This window comes from Uloborus diversus, chromosome 8 (assembly GCF_026930045.1).
Source record: "Uloborus diversus isolate 005 chromosome 8, Udiv.v.3.1, whole genome shotgun sequence".
Taxonomy (NCBI): domain Eukaryota; kingdom Metazoa; phylum Arthropoda; class Arachnida; order Araneae; family Uloboridae; genus Uloborus; species Uloborus diversus.
Window position 1 is genome coordinate 148,370,185 of NC_072738.1, and position 20,325 is coordinate 148,390,509.

At 38.8% G+C, this 20,325-nt stretch overlaps 1 protein-coding gene across 1 annotated transcript in view; it reads left to right on the forward strand.

Annotated features, from left to right (window-relative positions):
• The window catches only part of LOC129227594 (coadhesin-like), a 75,683-nt gene that overhangs the window by 28,576 nt on the left and 26,782 nt on the right, over positions 1 to 20,325 (forward strand). The window contains 2 exon segments of the mRNA XM_054862175.1: positions 6,888 to 7,061; positions 18,171 to 18,344. Of these exon segments, the coding sequence (XP_054718150.1) occupies positions 6,888 to 7,061; positions 18,171 to 18,344 (348 nt within the window).

Below are 20,325 nucleotides of genomic sequence, written 5' to 3' on the forward strand. Positions count from 1 at the left end.
AGAGTCTGGTTCCTTAATGTTTCACGGTGTGCCACCCCTTTTGGAGGGAGGGGAATGGCACAGTTGATGACATTAATATTTTTATTACAACATATTATTATTATTATTACTGCTGTTAATATTATTATCAATTCGATCGCTTAAGGGAAGCCTAGTGTTTCATTCAAAATATGCAAGGTGTTCCGTTTTAAACCAATAAGACCTTCATTTTCGCAACTGTTTGTTCAAGGTGCATACTTCCAATTGCAGAAATGTTCAAAATCAGATGCAGAGTTAAGATACTAAAAGTTTAAAGCGAAAAAAAAAAAAAAAAGTCAAAAACTAAAAATAACTTTTTATACTGACCCTAGGTCTCCTAACTTATGTTTAGGGAAATAATCTCAATTGAAATATATTACTAACAGAAACAATTTGACATTTATGCGACCAAAACTCAAGGAGATATTCGAGTTTAAAGTTTTAAGGGACCAGATAGAAATGAGATAGGAACTTATCGTCCTTTTAGAAGAATGATAGGTTGTCAAAGTTAAAAAACAAAGTATTTATGTTTTTTAATGCTATTCAAAAACAAATGCAAATTTTATGCTGTGATACGCGAAAACACTACAAAACATTAATCAATTTGAAAAACCAGTTTTGCACACAAAAATTTTAATCCTTTTTAAACTGCTATATTTTCCCTCAAAAGGTGTTATTGACAGTGAGTGTGAAGTGGTGTAAGTCACGAAACGCTGCGTTTCATATCTGGGTGAACATTAGTCGTACTAATGTCAAACTTTTTGTGTTGGAATTACATTTTAATGGTGATGACTTCCCTGAATATAAGTTGAAGAACCTAGGGCCCGTATAAAAAAATTGAATTTTGTATCATTTGACTCATTCTTACTTTTGCTTCAAACTTTCAATTCCTTAACCTTGCACCTGATTTTGAACATTTTTGCAATTAGAAGTATGCATCTTGGACAAACAGTTGCAAAAAAGAAGGTCTTGTTGGTTAAAACGGAACACCCTGTATAATCTATGTACACACAAACCTGTTTTTGTGCGGTCTTTCTTTTTGTACAATTGTTTTGTGTGATTTTTTTTTTCCCGCGATATATGAAAATTTCAATCAGATTGGGACTCAATTGACGAAATTATTTATGAAACAGACAAAATGTTTTTTAAAATGAACGAAGTTATCTTTAAAACGAACAATTTGTTTTTATGAGGTTCTTATCCACCGCACAAAAACAGGTTTGGGAGTATTAAATCAAGTGGTATAATTTTGTAGGGCTATCTGAAGTTTGTATTAACTGATTTAAGTATCATTTTATGTTCCTCAGCATTAGTTTACCAACCATTGTTTTCATCATTTTATCTGTGTAAACATATAAGGGTCATTCTCCAGAAAACGTAACTTTTGAACGCAAATATTTTTCAATTTCGAAACCTTTTGTTTTCTTTTTTTTTTTCATTCTTACAAGAAAGTGTTACCTTCTAGAAATAACCATAAACAATGGCCCAGCTAAGTTCCAATTATTTTACTCATAAATAACAAAAATAAAAATCATAAATTTTCATATTATGACATACTATGTATATGTTCACGTTACACAAATTGTGCTTAGTAGATTACTGGGAGTATACCCTCAGGAAAATTGATGGGAACATCACTGCTTTTAATTAAACAAGTTATTAAGCAACAAAAACAGTCACACAAGGAGTATGACACGCCACGAAGGTTGTGAACCAAAAATTTTCTAAAAAAAAAAAATTAAAAAATTGTTGTCAGGTTTAAATAGATATATTTTTGATGACATTAAAAATCATCGTTAAATGAATTGTTCCCTAAAGTTTTTACTGTAAAAGCCGTGTGACAGAAAAGTTACACTTTTTGAAGAATGACCCATAAACATAACTGCGTGCCCACCTACTAAATTAAGGCACGAGCCGCCACTGACAGTATCCCCAATGGATTGGTCGTATGGGCCCCATCCCTTGGCCCCCTAGATCCCCAGACCTGACGCCAGTGCACTTCTTTGTTTGGGGATTCTTAAAACAAGAAGTTTACAAAACAGAAGTAGCAAGTTTGCAAGAATTGAGCTACCGGCTTGCTGAAGCAGTAGGGAAACACTAAAGGAATGAAATTTCTCTAAGAGCAGCGGTTGTTTCCGTTCGCAAAAGAGCAAGAGCGTGTATCAGGTGTGGCGGCGACCAATTTCAGCAGCTATTACAAATTTTGAAGGTTTATTAAATGTACTAATTGAAGTTGGTGTAACATTTTTTGTTCTTGATTTTCCCTTTGTGAAAAGCACGGGAAAGTAATGCTTCTTTTATTTCTACGAATCGTTATCTCATGTGTTTTTTCTCTTTATTAAATGGTTAAAACTATTATTTTTCTATAAAAATATCATTTTCTTAAACAAAGAAAGCAACATGCTATCGTGAAACAGAAAATTCAAAACAGAAAAGTGTGACTCTTCGCTGGTTTTCCTTTTTTAACGAATGCAGATTTTTACACTGTTTTAAACAAAAGGCTGAATTTCAGCTGAACTTGAAGCCCAATATGATTCGTTGTTGTATCATCTGAAAGCTAATGGAATGGGCCAGTTTTTGGTAGATTTGCCTGATTGTAGCTCTTACGGTTGTTTTGGAAATGTCGATTAAAAATGTTGGCACCATTTTAATTCTGAGTGTGTCCAATGTTTCAAAGCTTGTAGCTCTCGACAAAATGCGACTATCTTAATGCGAAAGGTATCATTTTGTAGGATTTAGTCTGCTCTTTCCAAATATGTATTTATTTTCCTTATAGGTCTTACAGGAATTTCAGAAATCGGTCGTTTTCTCAGAATTTTGTTTTTTTACTTATTTTCCTTAAATTTACCATAACTCGGTTACGGTTAAGGATTGGACACGATAATGGGTGGTTCTATGCTCCGCTTGGGCTCATCTATCACCCCCTTTCGTATGGCAGATTCGATCGAACTCACCCTGTATATCTAATATATAGAAGAAAGTATTGGATTCGTGCAAATTTTCAAATTTCGAATTTTGACGGATTCGAACGTTTTGAGGTGTGCTGAGTCCATTTCGACTATTTTTGGAAAATGTCTGTCTGTCTGTGTGTATGTGTGTGTATGTGTGTATGTGTGTCACGTCTGTGTGTGACCAGTTTTTTGTGGTCGCTCTACAGCAAAAACTACCGCATGAAATTGAACGAAATTTGGTACACATATGTGCCCCTATGTGAACTTGTGCCCATTGGTTTTTGGCGCGAATTCCTCCAAGGGGGGTGGAGCAATGGGACGTTTTTTGAGTTACGCGTGCTTGCTATTCCTCAGGAAGTAACTGGCGGAATCAAACAAAATTTGGTCCACATGTTGCCCCTAACAGGAACAGATGCTGATTCAATTTTGGTGTCAATAGCTCAAACGGGGGTTGAATTATAGAACGTTTTTTGTCGTCAATTGTGACTGCTGTATCTCAAGAAATAACGAACGGAATCAAACAAAATTTTTTTGACAAGTAGCCCTTAGTGGATATAAGAGCTGATTTTATTTTGGTGTCAACAGCTGAAAAGGGGGTAGCGCAATCGCCCGTTCTTTTTTTCCATTGTGAGTGCCCTATCTCAAGAAGTAATGCTACGTTCTGGTTGAAATTTGGAATATATGTGAATCCATATGTAAACAGGCTTTGGTTCAATTTTGACTCCAATCGCTCCAAGAAGTGTTGATTTTTTTTTTTTTTTTTTTGAGCAATCACGATTGCTTATTGCTTTCATTTGACTGTTTTTGGCGTGCTATCATTTTTCCCACCGGCGCGGCGCCACCCTCTGCCAGCACCACCCGTCGCGGCGGCCGGCCTCACGATGCTGCTCCTCTAGCGAAAACCGTCTCCAGGTTGCGTCCATATCCTACACACACATGCATACATACACACACCAACACACACGCACACACAAACACATACACACACGCATGCATACAGACACCTACACATACACACAACTGCCCACACATTCATGCCTGCACACAGACACAAACACATATGCTTACACACACACACACATACACATACCCCCCCCCCCCACACACACATACAAACACACACTCGTGATTGCGAGAAACATAATTTGAATTCAAGATGACAAAATTCAAATTAATTTTTTCATTTTTTTTTTTTGCGAATAAAAATAGCTTTATTAATGCAACAATAAGAAAGATAAATCGTAATAGATTGTCGTCTGCGTATTTCTCGTGATTTTAATTGTATGGAAATGCCACGGAAATATAAGTTCGTTGCTTGAGGCACCTGGGGCCCTGCCCCTTATCCTCTGGTGTGGTATGTTGATAGTTCCGCGGTTGGGGCCATGGCTTTATTTTGGCGCAGAAGATGGTTGCGTGGATGTACGAGAGATGTGGCTTCCTCTAACGGGAGTACCATAATGGTTAGCCGAAGGCTCTTCAAAGTAAATTTCAACTAAAGTTCTTCTTTATTTAAATAAGTTTAAGTATTATTTTTTTTCGCTTCCTACATATTTTTTAAAAGTTTTATACTTTTTTCCCCCGTGGGGGATTTCTAGGCCATTTGAATGAATAAAAATAAAATAAAATTAAGACAATGATAAAATGTTGATAAGAAATTTAAAAAGAAAATAGTGAAATGAAAATAGATAGGAGCATGCTCCCAGCCAGAGTGTAGCACAATAACTAGAGTCGAAACGAGGTATGAACCCGATAAGGGATTCACTCACCCCGTTTCGAAATTGAAACTAAGCTAGCAGAGCGCGAGGCCTGCGAGAATTTGCCGGATCCAATGGATCGTAATTTGGAAGGATGTTAAGTAGTGGATTGCCAACACGGGGGATGTTGTAGTGAAATCTCTTGGCGAGCTTTTTGCAAAAGTTGTGGAGCGTCGGGATGCCAACCTCTTCCACCAGCTTGTCCGTACGGACGTACCAGGGAGGGTCGCACGCCGCTCGAACCATCACTCTCTGCAAGTTCTCAACTCTGTTAAAGTTAGAGATTGCAGAAGTCGCCCATATGGGCGCTCCATAGGTAATAATGGGTCTTAGGCAGGACTTATAAATGAGCAGTTTATTATCCGTTGATAAAACGCTTTTTTTTGTGCAGGAGACAATTTAGTGGTTTTTTGGAAGTGAGGTACTTCTTGCGTACCTCTTCAATGTGAGGTCGCCAGGTTAAATTACGGTCGAACGTTATGCCTAAATATTTCGCCCGCTGAGACCAATCAATCGGGTCGGTATAAAGATGCAGTTTAATAGGAGGGAGCTCAGTTGTTCTTGTAAAAAAGCAGGTAGCTATACTTTTGTTGGCATTAACTTTGATTTTCCAAGTCCTTAGCCAGATATCTAGATGTGTTAAGTGGTTTTGAATTGCTGAAAAGGCTTGATAAAGTCCCTGAGCGGAGGCTAGTATGCAGGTGTCATCTGCATAAATGGCAAGATGCGTGTTGTCCATGTGTGGGATATCGTTTGAGAAAATTGAGTAAAGAGTTGATACTAAGAGGCTGCCTAATTGTATGGAAATGATCGGAAATATTATCTCAATGATTTAAAATTTTTAACTGTTGCCATCTTATGTTTGTTAATAAATAAAATATTTGTAATTAATTCAAGCAAGGCTTTTAAAATAACTTTCAATTTTCGCTCATTGCTTTGCTTTTACAATAATTCAGACAGTGGGATGGTCGTCAAGTTTTTGCATGTGTAATTTTGTTTTTGTTGGGAATATTGCTTCCTCGTCAAGCATGGGGAGGGATCAGAAAAGGAAAAATATAGAAGAAAGTTTCGTGATAGCCACAACATACTAGTTAAAAGTCTTCTTTAAAATTTCGAGGATGAAATCTGTCTAAGGGATCATATACAAAAGAAAATGAACACCAAGTTTGAATTTTTGAAAGGAAACTTCCCCCTTTTTTACTACATGAAAGAACTCTCTGACAGCTATCAGAGCCTGAGTACCGAACTTTATTTCATTCCGACATGTAAAACAAAAGATATTGCACCTGCATCACAATGTGAAATGCTACGTTCAAGGTAAACGTTTACTGAGCAGCATATGAAAATCGGATGTATACCATTGACATATTTTCAAAGGAAATAAGTAAAGCTATTCGTTATCTTCCATAAACTTCAAGAAATTAGTTGAAAATGAAGGGGTTTTATTCAAGTTATTTGTTTTCAGAATGGATTACATTGTTTCAGTTTAAAAATCTGGACGGTCCCCTTAAATGGCATTTAAATTAGTCTTTGATGATATCATGAGAGTTACCGAATGTGTTCAGCTCAAATTTCGGATATCCGCATAAAAGTTCCTCTGAATTATTTTTTCTTTAAAGTATGGTATATCTTCAGATCAGATTTTTTTTTTTTTTTCAAAACTATATAAGGCTTTAGTTTTGAATAATTTCTGTAGATAACCTTCCGAAAACTCCTTCATTCAATTTTGAGAACCTTTAAGGGCTCAATTTCGGAACATTTCCAGGGGAAGACTTCCAAGTCTCTCCTCCAGCAACATATCCAAAGACCGTCTGAAACTGCATCTTTAGAACACAATTTCAAAAATTTCTGGAGAGAGCCCCAAATTCATTTCTTGGTAGACTATTATTTAATTTGAAAAAAAAATTGTCTTTCTAGATTTACCTTAGGTAGCGTTTCATTCAACTTTTTATCAGCTTTTTTAAAGACATAGCAACTAGCAATTATAATAACTTATTTCCAATTACTTGAAATATGGGAACATGGCTGTTTCCAAAGCTCTGTAAGTAACCAAAATGTCGGATAAGACGGCCATGTCCTCTAAAGGGGTTCTAAGTCTGGTGAATGCGGGAGTTGACGTCTGATAACTCAGTGTGATTATTGCATCTTAAATCTTTGTTAATAGTGGATGGAGGCTGGAGTGAATGGACCGTTTGGACGATGTGTTCTGTGAGTTGTGGTGAAGGTGTTTCCCACCGCTACAGAGATTGCGACGCTCCCAGACCAAAGAATGGCGGGAAGATTTGCGAAGGAACTTCTCAGGAGTCACAGTCCTGTTTTGCTATAAAAGAATGCCCAAGTAAGCTATGGCAAGAAAGCTTGCTCTTTTGTTTCGATTTCATCAATTTTTACAGATCTTATATAACTACTCTTTTAGCTTAGATTCTTCTCCAAATTACGAAAAACATACTAAGCAGCATTTTCGGGATCGTCACTGACAGGGGGCATGTGATCTTTAATAATGAATCCCGATTCAGTCTTAGTGCTCACGACCTAATCACATGCGTGTGGAGGTGGCCAGACCAGTAGTCAAATCCGGCATTTGTTATCGAGCGACACGATAAATTATATAAGATGTGATAGTGTGGGGAACGATTTGTTGGGTCACAGAAAGACCTCTAGTCGTCTTTCTAGGCGTTATGACGCCTTGCAGTTACGTAAACGACATTTTAGCATCGATCGTAGTGCCTATTACTATTCCATCTAGTCGCTTGTGCAATTAATCAGCAATCCAACGCTTGTCGACATATTGCGTGATGAACGATTCTCCTAAAAATTTCTTCAAGGAAATAAAGAGCTCCCATGGCCTTCTAGATCACCAGACCTCTCTCCAATAGAGCCCATTTGAGTCATGCTTAAAAAGTAAGTGCTGCCATCCCAAAATACTGGTTAAGTAGCTGCCCAACTTTGCACGATCCTACGCAAAGGGTTCTACATTTATTAGGTTGTACTTCATTTCATGACACACCGTGTTTTGACTTTTGTAAAGTTGCCCGAAAAGGTTATACTACTGTTACAAATCCTGTAAATAGTAATTATTGTAGTAACGTAACCTGTAAATAATTTCCCGTAATGAATATACAACCCCTTAACATATGGCTAAAGTATACAACCCCCTATTCTTTTTATTTTCATTGATAAAATTTGATAACGGTCTACGCATTTCTCGAAGCAGAAAGAATGTTGTGGAAAATTCTTGGATGTTTATAAAAGCCGTTAGCGATGGATAAACGGAGAGTTTCGATTGATATTTCGAACTGGAGAAGATTTTTGCTCTGTTTATAGCGAGGCATTTCGCTGTGTTGTTTTCGTATTTGGAAGTAAATACGTGTGTAAAAGTTGAGTTTACGGTGTTGTGTGATAATTGCTTAATTGCTGATGAATAATTTAGCAGTTGTTGAAGATCTTTCCTGTACATAGTGTAAATAAATTTCCTGTGTTTTTATCAAGAACTGTGTCTTCATTTCAAGAAAGTGGAAGTCGCACCGAATCCGTTACAATTTGGCGCCCAACGTGGGGCTTCTTCTGGACTTTCTTGGAGTAAGTGTGACTTTGGACATTTTTTCATAAAGACTGTTTGAATTTATAGACTTTGTTTTTATGGTGATTACTCGCGCAATGGATAACCAATTAAAACAACTTCTGGAAGCAATTAATGCTGCGAAAAGTGACTTGGCTGAAAGTATGGCGGCTAATCAAGAACAATTAAAAAGTGATTTGACTGCAAGTTTTACTGCAAATCAAGAACAATTAAAAAATGATATGGCGGCTAATCAAGAACAATTAAAAAGTGATTTGACTGCAAGTTTTACTGCAAATCAAGAACAATTAAAAAATGACATTGCGGCTAATCAAGAACAATTGAAAAGTGATTTAATGGTACTGAAAAATGATTTAGCTTCTAACCAAGAGGAAATTAAAAACGACCTTACTTCGGTAAAGACTTGATGGAAAACAAATTTAATGAGATAGAGCATCGAGTTGATGCTTTTGATGAAAAATTTGAAACAGTAGAAAACCGCCGTATCGCAACAGTTGAAAATCATATGGATGAGAAAATTAAAAACATGGAAAGGAGATTGGCGATCGCGGAAAGCAGCTCTGTACAGTTTGGCGCTCCCACATCGGTTGCTCGACCGTCCATTAAACTTGCCACATTTGATGGGAAAACTTCGTGGCAGGTTTACAAAACTCAGTTCATGATAGTGGCGGAAGCGAACGGATGGGACTCTGCTACCAAGGCCTGCCATCTTGCAGCATCCCTGAGAGGTGACGCAGCGGACATTCTTCAGACCCTTCCGGACAGCCTGCGCCTGGATTTCGCCGCCCTCACAGCTGCGTTGGAGCTTCGCTTCGGTGAGAAGTGCCAGAAAGACTTCAGCCGACTCCAGTTGAAGTCCCGTTTCCAGAAAACCGGGGAAACCCTGCAAGAGCTAGCGGCGGACGTCGAGAGACTGTCTCATCTTGCTTTTTGCGACTGTCCTGCGGATGTTCGAGACAACCTGGCACTCAACTACAGTGGCGTAGCTAGACCCGACTTTCGGGGGGGGTTACTTCTTTTATATATATATATATATATATATATATATATATATATATATATATAATATATATATATATATATATATATATATATAATATTATATATATATATATATATATATATATATATATATATATATATATATATATATATATATATATATATATATATATATATATATATATATATATATATATATATATATATATATATATATATATATATATATATATATATATATATATATATATATATATATATATATATATATATATATATATATATATATATATATATATATAATATATATATATATATATATATATATATATATATATATATATATATATAATCGCTTGGAATTTTTTCCTTTTCTTTTTTTTTTCTTTCTCTTCTCTCTTCTTTTTCTCTTTTTTTTTTGAGACTAACTTTTCGGGGGGGGTTTTGTCCCCAAAACCCCCCCCTTAGCTACGCCCCTGCTCAACTACTACATCGACGGGGTTCGAGATCCGGAAATCCAGAAAGCTCTACGGATGGCGGATGTCAAAGACCTGAGTTCTGCTGTTGTGTATGCGATGAAGTTGGAGGCCGCCCAGCAAGCAACCCGCAAGGATCGCCATTCAATCCGCGGCGTGAAAACTGATGAGCCTGATCCGGTTTCGTCACGCTTTGCTGAACTGGAAAAGCAAATAAAAGAAATTGCAGGAATCCTCAAAAGGACTTCGGCTTCCAAATACCAAAATGGACAATCACTTAAGTGCTGGAAATGTGGCGGCGAGGGTCACTTACGAAGAAACTGTGAACCTCGCCAAAAAACCAGAGGGAAGAGCACCTCTCCCTCGCAGGTCCAGGAAAACTAAGCCATGGCAATCTCGCGGGGCGGAGGTCGCCAAATTGGAATGAGCCCCATCTTAAAGTTTTCCAGATTTCATCGACGAGTGGCGGCAGTAATGGACTGTTTGTTTACGCATACGTAAGCGGGTCTCCCTGCGAACTGATTATTGACACTGGAGCCAATGTTACAATCATTAGAACAGATGTGGCTCGTCAATTTGGACTCAACATTCTTTGGACGCCGCCCTGCGTTACCCTCCAAACTGTGACAGGTGACAAGATCGAGATTGAAGGTAAAGTAAACTTAGAAATTGTGTTTGGAAATGCCACTTACCATCATACGGCATTCGTTGCTGCTATCACGGACCCCTTCATTCTCGGATTGGACTTTTTAAAGAAGTATGACTTCAACCTCGACTTCAAGACAAATGAGCTGCACTCGATGAGAGAAGACATAGCCGTTTTCCCCGCAGAAAGTGATGTAAAATCCGCTCATCAAATAATAGCCCAAACAGATTTATCGATTCCCTCAAGGTCAGAATCATTAATACCTGGCTCCATTGAAGAAAGCAGTAGTTTTCGATTTGGACTCATTGAATACCCCAACCTAAACAATAACCTAAAAGGAGTGCTGGTAGCATCTACACTTGTGGACCTTTCTATGGATGTAATTCCTGTGAGAGTCGCCAACGTGAGTGAAAGGCCCAGGAATATCCGAAAAGGTGATGTGTTGGCAACTTGTACTCCAGTAAACTGCATCATTAGAAGAATCAATTCCCCTGAGACTGTCTTCTGAGTCCTTGACATCGAAGTTAATTGGGAGTGCGCCGTTATCGAATGATCAAAGAACTGCTGCGGAACAATTGGTGGACGACTTCAAGCATCTGTTTTAATCTACATCGGAGGATGTGGGCCGGACGGATTTAACGCAGCATAGGATCTATACTGGAGAACACCCCCCTATTAAACAGCATCCAAGACGACTACCGTTTGCCAAGAAGGAAGAGGTCGAGACCCTCCTGAAAGAGATGCAGGAGAATGATGTCATCGAACCCTCGTCCAGTCCTTGGGCCTCTCCCATCGTCTTGGTCCGAAAGAAAGATGGCTCCACCAGATTTTGTGTCGATTACCGACGGCTGAATGAAATCACCAAGAAAGACAGTTACCCTCTTCCACGAATAGACGACACCTTGGACACTCTTTCCGGACACAAGTGGTTTTCGACCCTGGACTTGAAGAGCGGCTACTGGCAGGTTGAGATACACCCTGATGACCGAGAGAAGACAGCGTTTACAACTGGGCAAGGCTTATGGCAGTTTAAAGTGATGCCCTTCGGCCTCTGCAATGCACCAGCTACGTTCGAGCGTCTTATGGAGACAGTGTTAAGAGGACTTTCCTACGAATCCTGTCTGGTCTACTTAGACGATATCATCATCGTGGGACGCAGTTTCGAAGAACATCTGGCAAATCTTAGGAAGGTGCTGCAAAAGCTTAAGGAAGCCAATCTGAAGTTAAGCTCGTCCAAATGTAATTTGTTCCGCCGGGAAGTGAACTACCTTGGTCACATCATCTCTTCTGAAGGTGTACAAACCGATCCAGAAAAGGAGTCTGCTGTCAAGAGTTGGAGTCGTCCCGAAAACATCCATCAGCTGCGAAGTTTCCTGGGGCTCTGCACCTACTACAGGAAGTTTGTAATGGGTTTTTCCAACATTGCACGACCTTTGCATAAGCTGACGGAGAGCAAGCAAAAGTTCGAATGGTCCAAAGAATGCGAAGATGCATTTCTACGACTGAAGGAGGCTTTAACATCAACGCCTATCCTCGCCTATCCTCAGCCTGAAAAATCCTTCATCCTGGACACTGATGCGAGCAACGAGGGCATCGGAAATGTTTTATCCCAAGAAATTGACGGAAATGAACATGTCATCGCTTACTGGAGCAAATGCTTATCAAAGTCGGAGCGAAATTACTGCGTCACCAGAAAGGAGTTACTGGCCATAGTGAAAGCTGTAGAACACTTCTATCATTACCTCTACGGCCGAAAATTTCTGCTTCGGACAGATCATGCCTCATTAACTTGGCTTTTGAACTTCAAAAATCCGGAAGGCCAGATAGCCAGATGGATACAGCGGCTCCAGGAATATGACATGGAGATCAAGCATCGAAAAGGGTTATCTCACGGTAATGCTGACGCTTTATCAAGGAGACCCTGTCCTGAGGACTGCCACTATTGTTCCCGAATCGAGAAACAGTATGGAACGACTAGCCCTACCGCCTATCAGGTGACAGTGACTCCAACATCATCAGAACCTGATCCATGGAGTGATGACCAAGTTCGAAAAGATCAACTTGAAGACCCCGACATAAAACCAATTTTAGAGTTCATGGAAAGTGACAGTCGACGCCCTAGCTGGCAGGACGTTTCCATCTTCAGTCCTGCAACAAAAAGATACTGGGCTTTATGGAACTCACTCCATTTACGGAACGGCGTGCTACACCGGAAATGGGAATCTGACGACGGTAAAACATCTAGGTGGCAGTTACTACTTCCCCGATCAAGGATTTCAGATGTTTTGAAAGAAATACATAGTAGTGCGACTGGAGGACATTTTGGTGTCTTGAAAACCCTCAACAAAGTTCGGGAGCGCTTCTTCTGGAGTAAGGCGAAGGATGACGTGGAGAAGTGGTGCCATTCTTGTGACGCCTGTGCTGCTCGTAAAGGACCGAAGAAGAGAAGCAGAGGGAAGCTACATCTGTACAACGTTGGAGCTCCTTTCGAACGAATTGGGATCGACATCCTGGGTCCTCTACCAAAAACTGCTGATACGAACAAATACATTCTTGTTTCCATCGACTACTTCACCAAATGGCCGGAAGCATATCCCATTCCAGATCAAGAGGCTACCACCGTAGCAGAGACTCTAGTCCAACATTGGATCTCGAGATATGGAACACCTTTGCAGATTCATTCCGATCAAGGGAGGAATTTCATCTCTGCTGTGTTTAAGGGCCTATGTCAAATTCTTGGAATTGAGAAAACTAGGACAACACCACTACACCCACAATCGGACGGCATGGTGGAGAGATTTAACCGCACAATCCTAAATAATCTCTCGCTTATGGTATCCAGAAATCAACAGGATTGGGACAAGAAGCTACCTTTGTTCCTGCTGGCCTACCGCAGTGCTGTCCACGAGACTACCGGATATGCCCCATCTCAGATGCTCTTCGGACGAGAGCTTCGGCTACCTTGTGATCTCGTCTTCGGTCGTCCTCCTGATGCGCCTTCATCGCCTGAGGAGTACATCCAGGATCTCCAGGCCCGGTTGGAAGACGTTCATAACTTCGCACGAGAGCGAATCAACATCGCGGCGGAGAAGATGAAGACCCGATACGACACAAGGTCTACTGGACATGAATTCAACGAAGGCGACAAGGTTTGGTTATGGAATCCCATCCGACGGAAAGGTCTGTCACCCAAATTGCAGTCGCATTGGGATGGACCCTACAAAGTCCTTAACCGACTAAATGACGTCGTAGTGAGGATCCAAAAATCACCTAATGCAAAACCTAGGGTTGTACATTATGATCGGTTAGCCCCATACTATGGCCATAGTTCATGAGTATTACGTAAACAACCATGGTTGATAACATAAAAGTTGTAGATAATTTTTGCTTTTAATGTTTAGTAATATTTCTTGTTATTATTGTGTTTTCTGTATCTGTTAGTTATTAATTAATGTGTATATTTGTAAACTTGTGATAGAAGTTTGGCACCCTTTCTGGGGATTGTACTGCCCGGGACGTGCAGTCCTTAGGAAGGGGGCAATGTTACAAATCCTGTAAATAGTAATTATTGTAGTAACGTAACCTGTAAATAATTTCCCGTAATGAATATACAACCCCTTAACATATGGCTAAAGTATACAACCCCCTATTCTTTTTATTTTCATTAATTAAATAAAATTTGATAACGGTCTACGCATTTCTCGAAGCAGAAAGATTGTTGTGGAAAATTCTTGGATGTTTATAAAAGCCGTTAGCGATGGATAAACGGAGAGTTTCGATTGATATTTCGAACTGGAGAAGATTTTTGCTCTGTTTATAGCGAGGCATTTCGCTGTGTTGTTTTCGTATTTGGAAGTAAATACGTGTGTAAAAGCAGAGCCTGATCATCCTGACATTGGACATGGGGCACATTTCTATTTCAGGAAATTCATTTTGTGCCTCCCCCCCCCATTCCAGCTTTTTTTTTTATATATTGAAGCAATAAAATATTTCTTTCGATACTTGCATTTTTACACAACCGTACTAAATTTGGTGGTACCTCATATCACAATGTAATATATATGTTACGGCCAAAGCCCGAAATTGGCCAGTTCGCGAATTGGCCAGCCAATTCGCGAACTGGCCAGCATTGCTGAAAACTTACCGGCCAAAGCCCGAAATTTTCTTGATTTCGGGCTTTGGCCGGCCAATTCGCGAAGTGGCTAGGGACGATCGGCCAAAGTAGGAAGAAAGAACTGAAGAGCAGATTGTTTTCATAAACTTTTAAAAATGAAGTATTTTTAAATGAGTACTTCGGTGCACAATTTTTTCTTAAGTACACTTGGTCCAGAAACAAGCTCAAATATAAGTGATACCTCCGTGTGAAAAATTAGCTTGTAATGCATAAAAATATGATCTCGTCTTATTCTATTCTCATATTTAAGCCATAATAGATATTATTCAGTGAACGTATGATATGTAATATACAACGTGATTATTATAATTATGTGATACACAACGTGATTATAATAAAGGGCGTTAATGTAATCTTCAGGCTATTATACCGTGAGGATTAGATTAACATTTCTATTATCAAAACAAAGTACTGAAAAATGAGTAGATTTTACTGATTTTTAAGTATTCTGCTTTAATAGCTCATTTTACTAATTTCAAATGAGGAAAACAATTACGTAGTGTAAAGCCCATCACTTATTACTACAAGTTGTGAACTTCCACATTATAAAAAACAATTGTGTAACCAACCTTACTCCTTAAATTTTGGTGGAAGTATAGCTGCATCTACTGCTCTGATATAACTGGTGCAAAGTTCCACATCGCTTGTGGAAGGTTACACCATGGTAATATAACTATAGCGTAGCGTCTCACTCATTTCTACGTAAGGTTAGACCATAATGTTCTATATGCTTACAGATAAATTATTTGAAAGGTTACACAATAGCAAAATTTAAGCTTTCATTTGACTTTCTTGAACTGGTTCTCATTTTCAATTGTAAGTGGACTTATACTTCAAGTTAACTATTTGATGGTTTAAATTAACCAGGTAGGTACATTAAATGATCAATTAATATTTTTTTCTCAACGTTTTAAATTGAAAGTACAAAGTAAATTAGTAGGTGAAAATACTTGAAATTTCGTTATAACAGTATTTTTAAAAAATCATGCTAGAAACCCCTTGTTTTTTGTCTTCTTTACAACTTTTGCTTTCAATCATTCGTTTATTCAATATTTATCAAGTTCATTTTTTTTCCACAATCAGTATACACCAATTACAAACAAGACGTTTTTATTGCACTATTAAAGAAATACCCAGGACACCGGGTGGGGTCTGAACTCACAACGGGAGTCTTACAGACATGTGGCAAAGCAAGAGAACTGTTCAGCCACAAAGATCCGTTTTCATTTCGCTCATAAGATTTTACCAGCTCTGTGCCGATATTGATCTTTACGCATACACTTTGAATTCTACTGACTGCAGGTGGGACTTACACGAAACATAGTGCAAGGTTCCTCCAACAATTTGAGTTTTTGAAACAGAGATACTACACACTCCAGAATTCGTGAACGTTACACCCATTTATGATGGTAATCTTACACAATTTTTTTCCAGTGCATGACATTTCGAATTGCATAAACATTTATCCCTCCTCAAGGACGGATACAAGGGAGGGATGATCGCCCCTTCTTTGAGCGAGATACAGGACCTTCTTCAGGTATATATTTTCAATATTTAAGTTCCAAAAACAGCAAAATTACATAATCTTCGTTGGTGTTGGGAGTTTTCAAGCTTTAAAATAAACGTTAGTCACTCCACATCTCCCACCTAAACTCAGAAGGTCTTCAACCATTCGGGGGAGAAGTAGGGAGTCTCTGTCTCTCTCACTTGCAGCGCTGTCATACCGGAAGTGACACATGTACCGTCTACCAGTCAATCTACGATCTGCCATTATCATTTCGGGCTTTGGCCAAGGATTCCCGGCCAGTTCGCGAAATGGCCAGCCAAAGTAGAAAATACAATAGTAATTGCAAGTATTTCGGGCTTTGGCCAAACCTCTTGGCCAATACGCGAAATGGCTGGCCAATTCGCGAACTGGCCGAACTTCGGGCTTTGGCCGTAACATATACATTTAACAAGTAGAAGATATGTAGTAGTATGCGATAAATATATAAATGTGGTTAAACTTTGCAGTAAACCGTAAATACCAAAATGATCTTTCATATAACTTTTAATAGTAAATACAGACTAAATTTGGAGTGGTTTTCTGATTTGCAAAGAGATCACACTTTTAAGGCGAATTTTTAACAACAAATAGATTTTTTCCTTGTTTTGGCATTTGCAAAACTATTAATGATATCATTGTACTCTAGATTCTGAGTGAAATCATTATTTATTTTTAATTAACATGATAAATTAAGAGTATTTTGGGCCCCCCTGAAATCTAAGAGGAAGGGCCTGTGCCCCACATGCCCCTGCGGTAATCAGGCTCTGTGTAAAAGTTGAGTTTACGGTGTTGTGTGATAATTGCTTAATTGCTGATGAATAATTTAGCAGTTGTTGAAGATCTTTCCTGTACATAGTGTAAATAAATTTCCTGTGTTTTTATCAAGAACTGTGTCTTCATTTCAAGAAAGTGGAAGTCGCACCGAATCCGTTACACTACTTTTACGGTTTTGTAACCTTTGTTGCGTCATAACTTCTAAACAAAACGATATTTTGTTTTAAATTTGAAATCATTTGCTTTTATCTTCATCAGACAGAAAATATGCAAATAACCCCTTTTTTAAAATTAGTAAAAAATAATCCGAGAGTCGGATTCGGCATGTTTTTTAGCGACTCCGACTACGATTCCTTTAGCCCAAAATTAGTTCAATTCCAACTCCACAACCCTGGTTGTAATAACAATAGGCTTGCCAGACGTCCCGGTTTGACCGGGACAGTCCCGGATTTTAGACAAAGTCCCGATGTCCCGGCCGGTTTCCTTCGGGTCCTGGAAAAAGATAAATTTGATAAGATGACCAAAAAAGTTTAAAAATAATTAACTGGGAAGGATTATTTCGGATAATTACTTTGTCATTTGAAGCATAGACTAGTAAAATTAACATCGAATCAACTTGTGAGGATTTTTACAACAACGTTAAAACCAAAAAAGAGTTACTAAAAATAGTCCTAGCGAATGAAAAATACATGTAAATATTGTTCAAGTTTTTATTCCTCATTCGAAGTATTTCTTCTTGCTGAATAGTAACTAACAAATATTAACATGTAAGAAATAAAATGTTGAAATTTATCTGCTTGTGTCATTCATTATTTCCCCTTGTTTGAGCTCATAATTAGTATTTATTCATAACATTGAGAACGAAATACCCTCTAAAACACGCTAAAAAACAGCCAGGGTTGTTTATGATCCGAAGTTTCCAAAAATTTTGTGCTGACAACACATTCTACAGCTGAAAAATTATCTAAAAAATTTTTTTTAAATGTTGATTTTCAGTGGGTTTTGTTAGAATATTTCAAAACTTTTTACTGGGTGAAGAGGGGGGGGGGGGGTGAGCTTCCTCGTAATTTCTGAAAATTTCACTATCTTCAGAAAATTTTACTTGAGCCCAGTATCACCCCTGGTTCCTTTTGAATCGCGACTGGCGGGGGGGGGGGGGGTGTCCCGGTTGAACATTTCAGAAATCTGGCAAGCCTAAATAACAGCACCAAAAAGGATCTAATAACTCAAGTTTACTTCATAATTTCAGGGGATGGCCAGTGGTCATCGTGGAGTCAATGGTCACCTTGTTCTGTGACCTGTGGCGATGGAACGTCGGTTCGGCGGAGATCGTGCAACAATCCTCCACCATCAGGCGAAGGGAGACCGTGCGAGGGTCTAGGAAGAGAGGAAAGGAAATGCATTGCCCTTGAAAACTGCCCTAGTAAGTATTAGGGTCAGTCAATATATATCGAGGCAGAGGATATAAAGCAGATTTTATTCGATACCTTGAAAAATACTAACCGAAATTGTTTAAACACTTATCCCTGTGGGAAATTAGTCGCATAATTCCGTGCTCATAAAAGTCTTTTGGCTGTTGCTGGAACCAATTATGCACTTCATCGTCGGAATGAAATCGTTGCCCCCGAAATGCCTTCTTGAGTTTCCCAAAGATATGGGATCATACGGGGATAGATCTGGACTATAAGGGGGGGGGGGGGTTCAAGACTTCCCACTTAAATTTCCGCAAAAGTTCCTTTTTTGCATTGGCTGTGTGTGCACTTTAAAAAAAGTCCGAAACGATCCTGAGTGTTTCCGTGTAATATTTCGGGATTTCAACGGTTTTTATCCACTTCCTGGAAATATTAAGTATCATTTAGTAAAATTACCGCCCATTAGCCAGGGCTAAAGCAAAAATACGTGAAATACACCGCCAGCTCAGTCATTTCCAGCCGAGGACTGCAGTTTCGTGCTTATTAGCACCCATCAGCACGGCATAGGAAAGTGACTGAACTGGAGATGGAAAACCTCTTAAGGAAGCCAAGAGTGCCAAACAAACTGGTAGCTAAAATGGATTGTAATTTACTGAATATAATCTTTAATGATTTTGATGAGAGTGAGGGAAGGGAGAGGGGCGCTCCACTTAAATGTTCTACTTAAATGCTGTTGATTAAGAAACACACTTTTGATAGATCTTTGGTAATGTTAGTGGAAGGAGAAATTCGGTGGCATTCCCCCGGCAATTTTTCGAAATTGAAACTCCAAAAAGGCAATTGCAGATAGTCTTTGATCCTGTTAAGAAGAGGGAAGGTTCAGGGGCTCTCCCCATAAATTTTTCAAAATTGCAGTTCTGGAAACTCAGTTTTAGATTACTCTTAATGGCTGGAAATGACTGAGCTGGCGGTGTATTTCACGTATTAAGTATCATTGTCAAAATGTTTCCTGAATTGCTACAAGTTGTCCAAATGCAGACTTCTCTCTGTTGTAAAAAAATATTTAGCTCCCAGTTTAAAGATTAACTAAGAGTATTTATAAGGTGTATCGGCTTCCATTCGACTACGGTTCGCCCATGCTGATTAAACTCCCAAAGGGATCAAATAAGTATGGACTACGTAGTCTTTGCAAGAATTGCAATCAAGCGAGATGCTTAATACTTGTGATTCTGGCTTAGCTTTGGCCATTTTTGCAATACTGCTTTTGCAACTGTCTTGATTAATCAGGAAGGTGCCAAGTTGCGATGTTCTCACTAACTTGAGATTACTCTGAAGCTCGGGAGACACGACTGGCTTTAAATGGGAAGATTTCTGGATTTTTCAGGAAGGTTACTGAATTTTATCGGAAAACGTTCCTGGTTTTTGCGAAATATGTTACTGGCATAAATTGGGCACATCAGCTGCCTATTATTTACCAGGAACGTTTCTGAATCGTTTTTACAGTGTGGTTCCTGTAAACTTTCACGTGCTGTCATACTGTTGCATGATAACGCTAGACCACAGACAGCCAATGCAACTGAGGAACACTTGCGGAAATTTAAGTGGGAAATCATGACCCCCCCCCCCCCCCATATTGTCCAGATCTATCCCCATATGATCCCACATCTTTGAGGAACTCAAGAAAGCACTTCGGGGACAACGATTTCATGCGGGCGATGAAGTAAAGGAGTACGTGCGTAATTGGTTCCAGCAGCAGGCAAAATACTTTTATGAGCACGGAATTATGCAGCTAATTTCCCAGACGGATAAGTGTTTAAACAAGTTCGGTTAGTATTTTTGAAGAAAGTCGAATAACGTCTGTTTCATAGCCTCTGCTTCGCTATTTATTGATAGACCCTCATAGATAACTGAAATTTTTTAATTTAAAATCTTTGCGTCTTTGTTTTGGTTTGTTAAATTCAAAGAAAAATAAGAAGTACGATTTCCATCGTG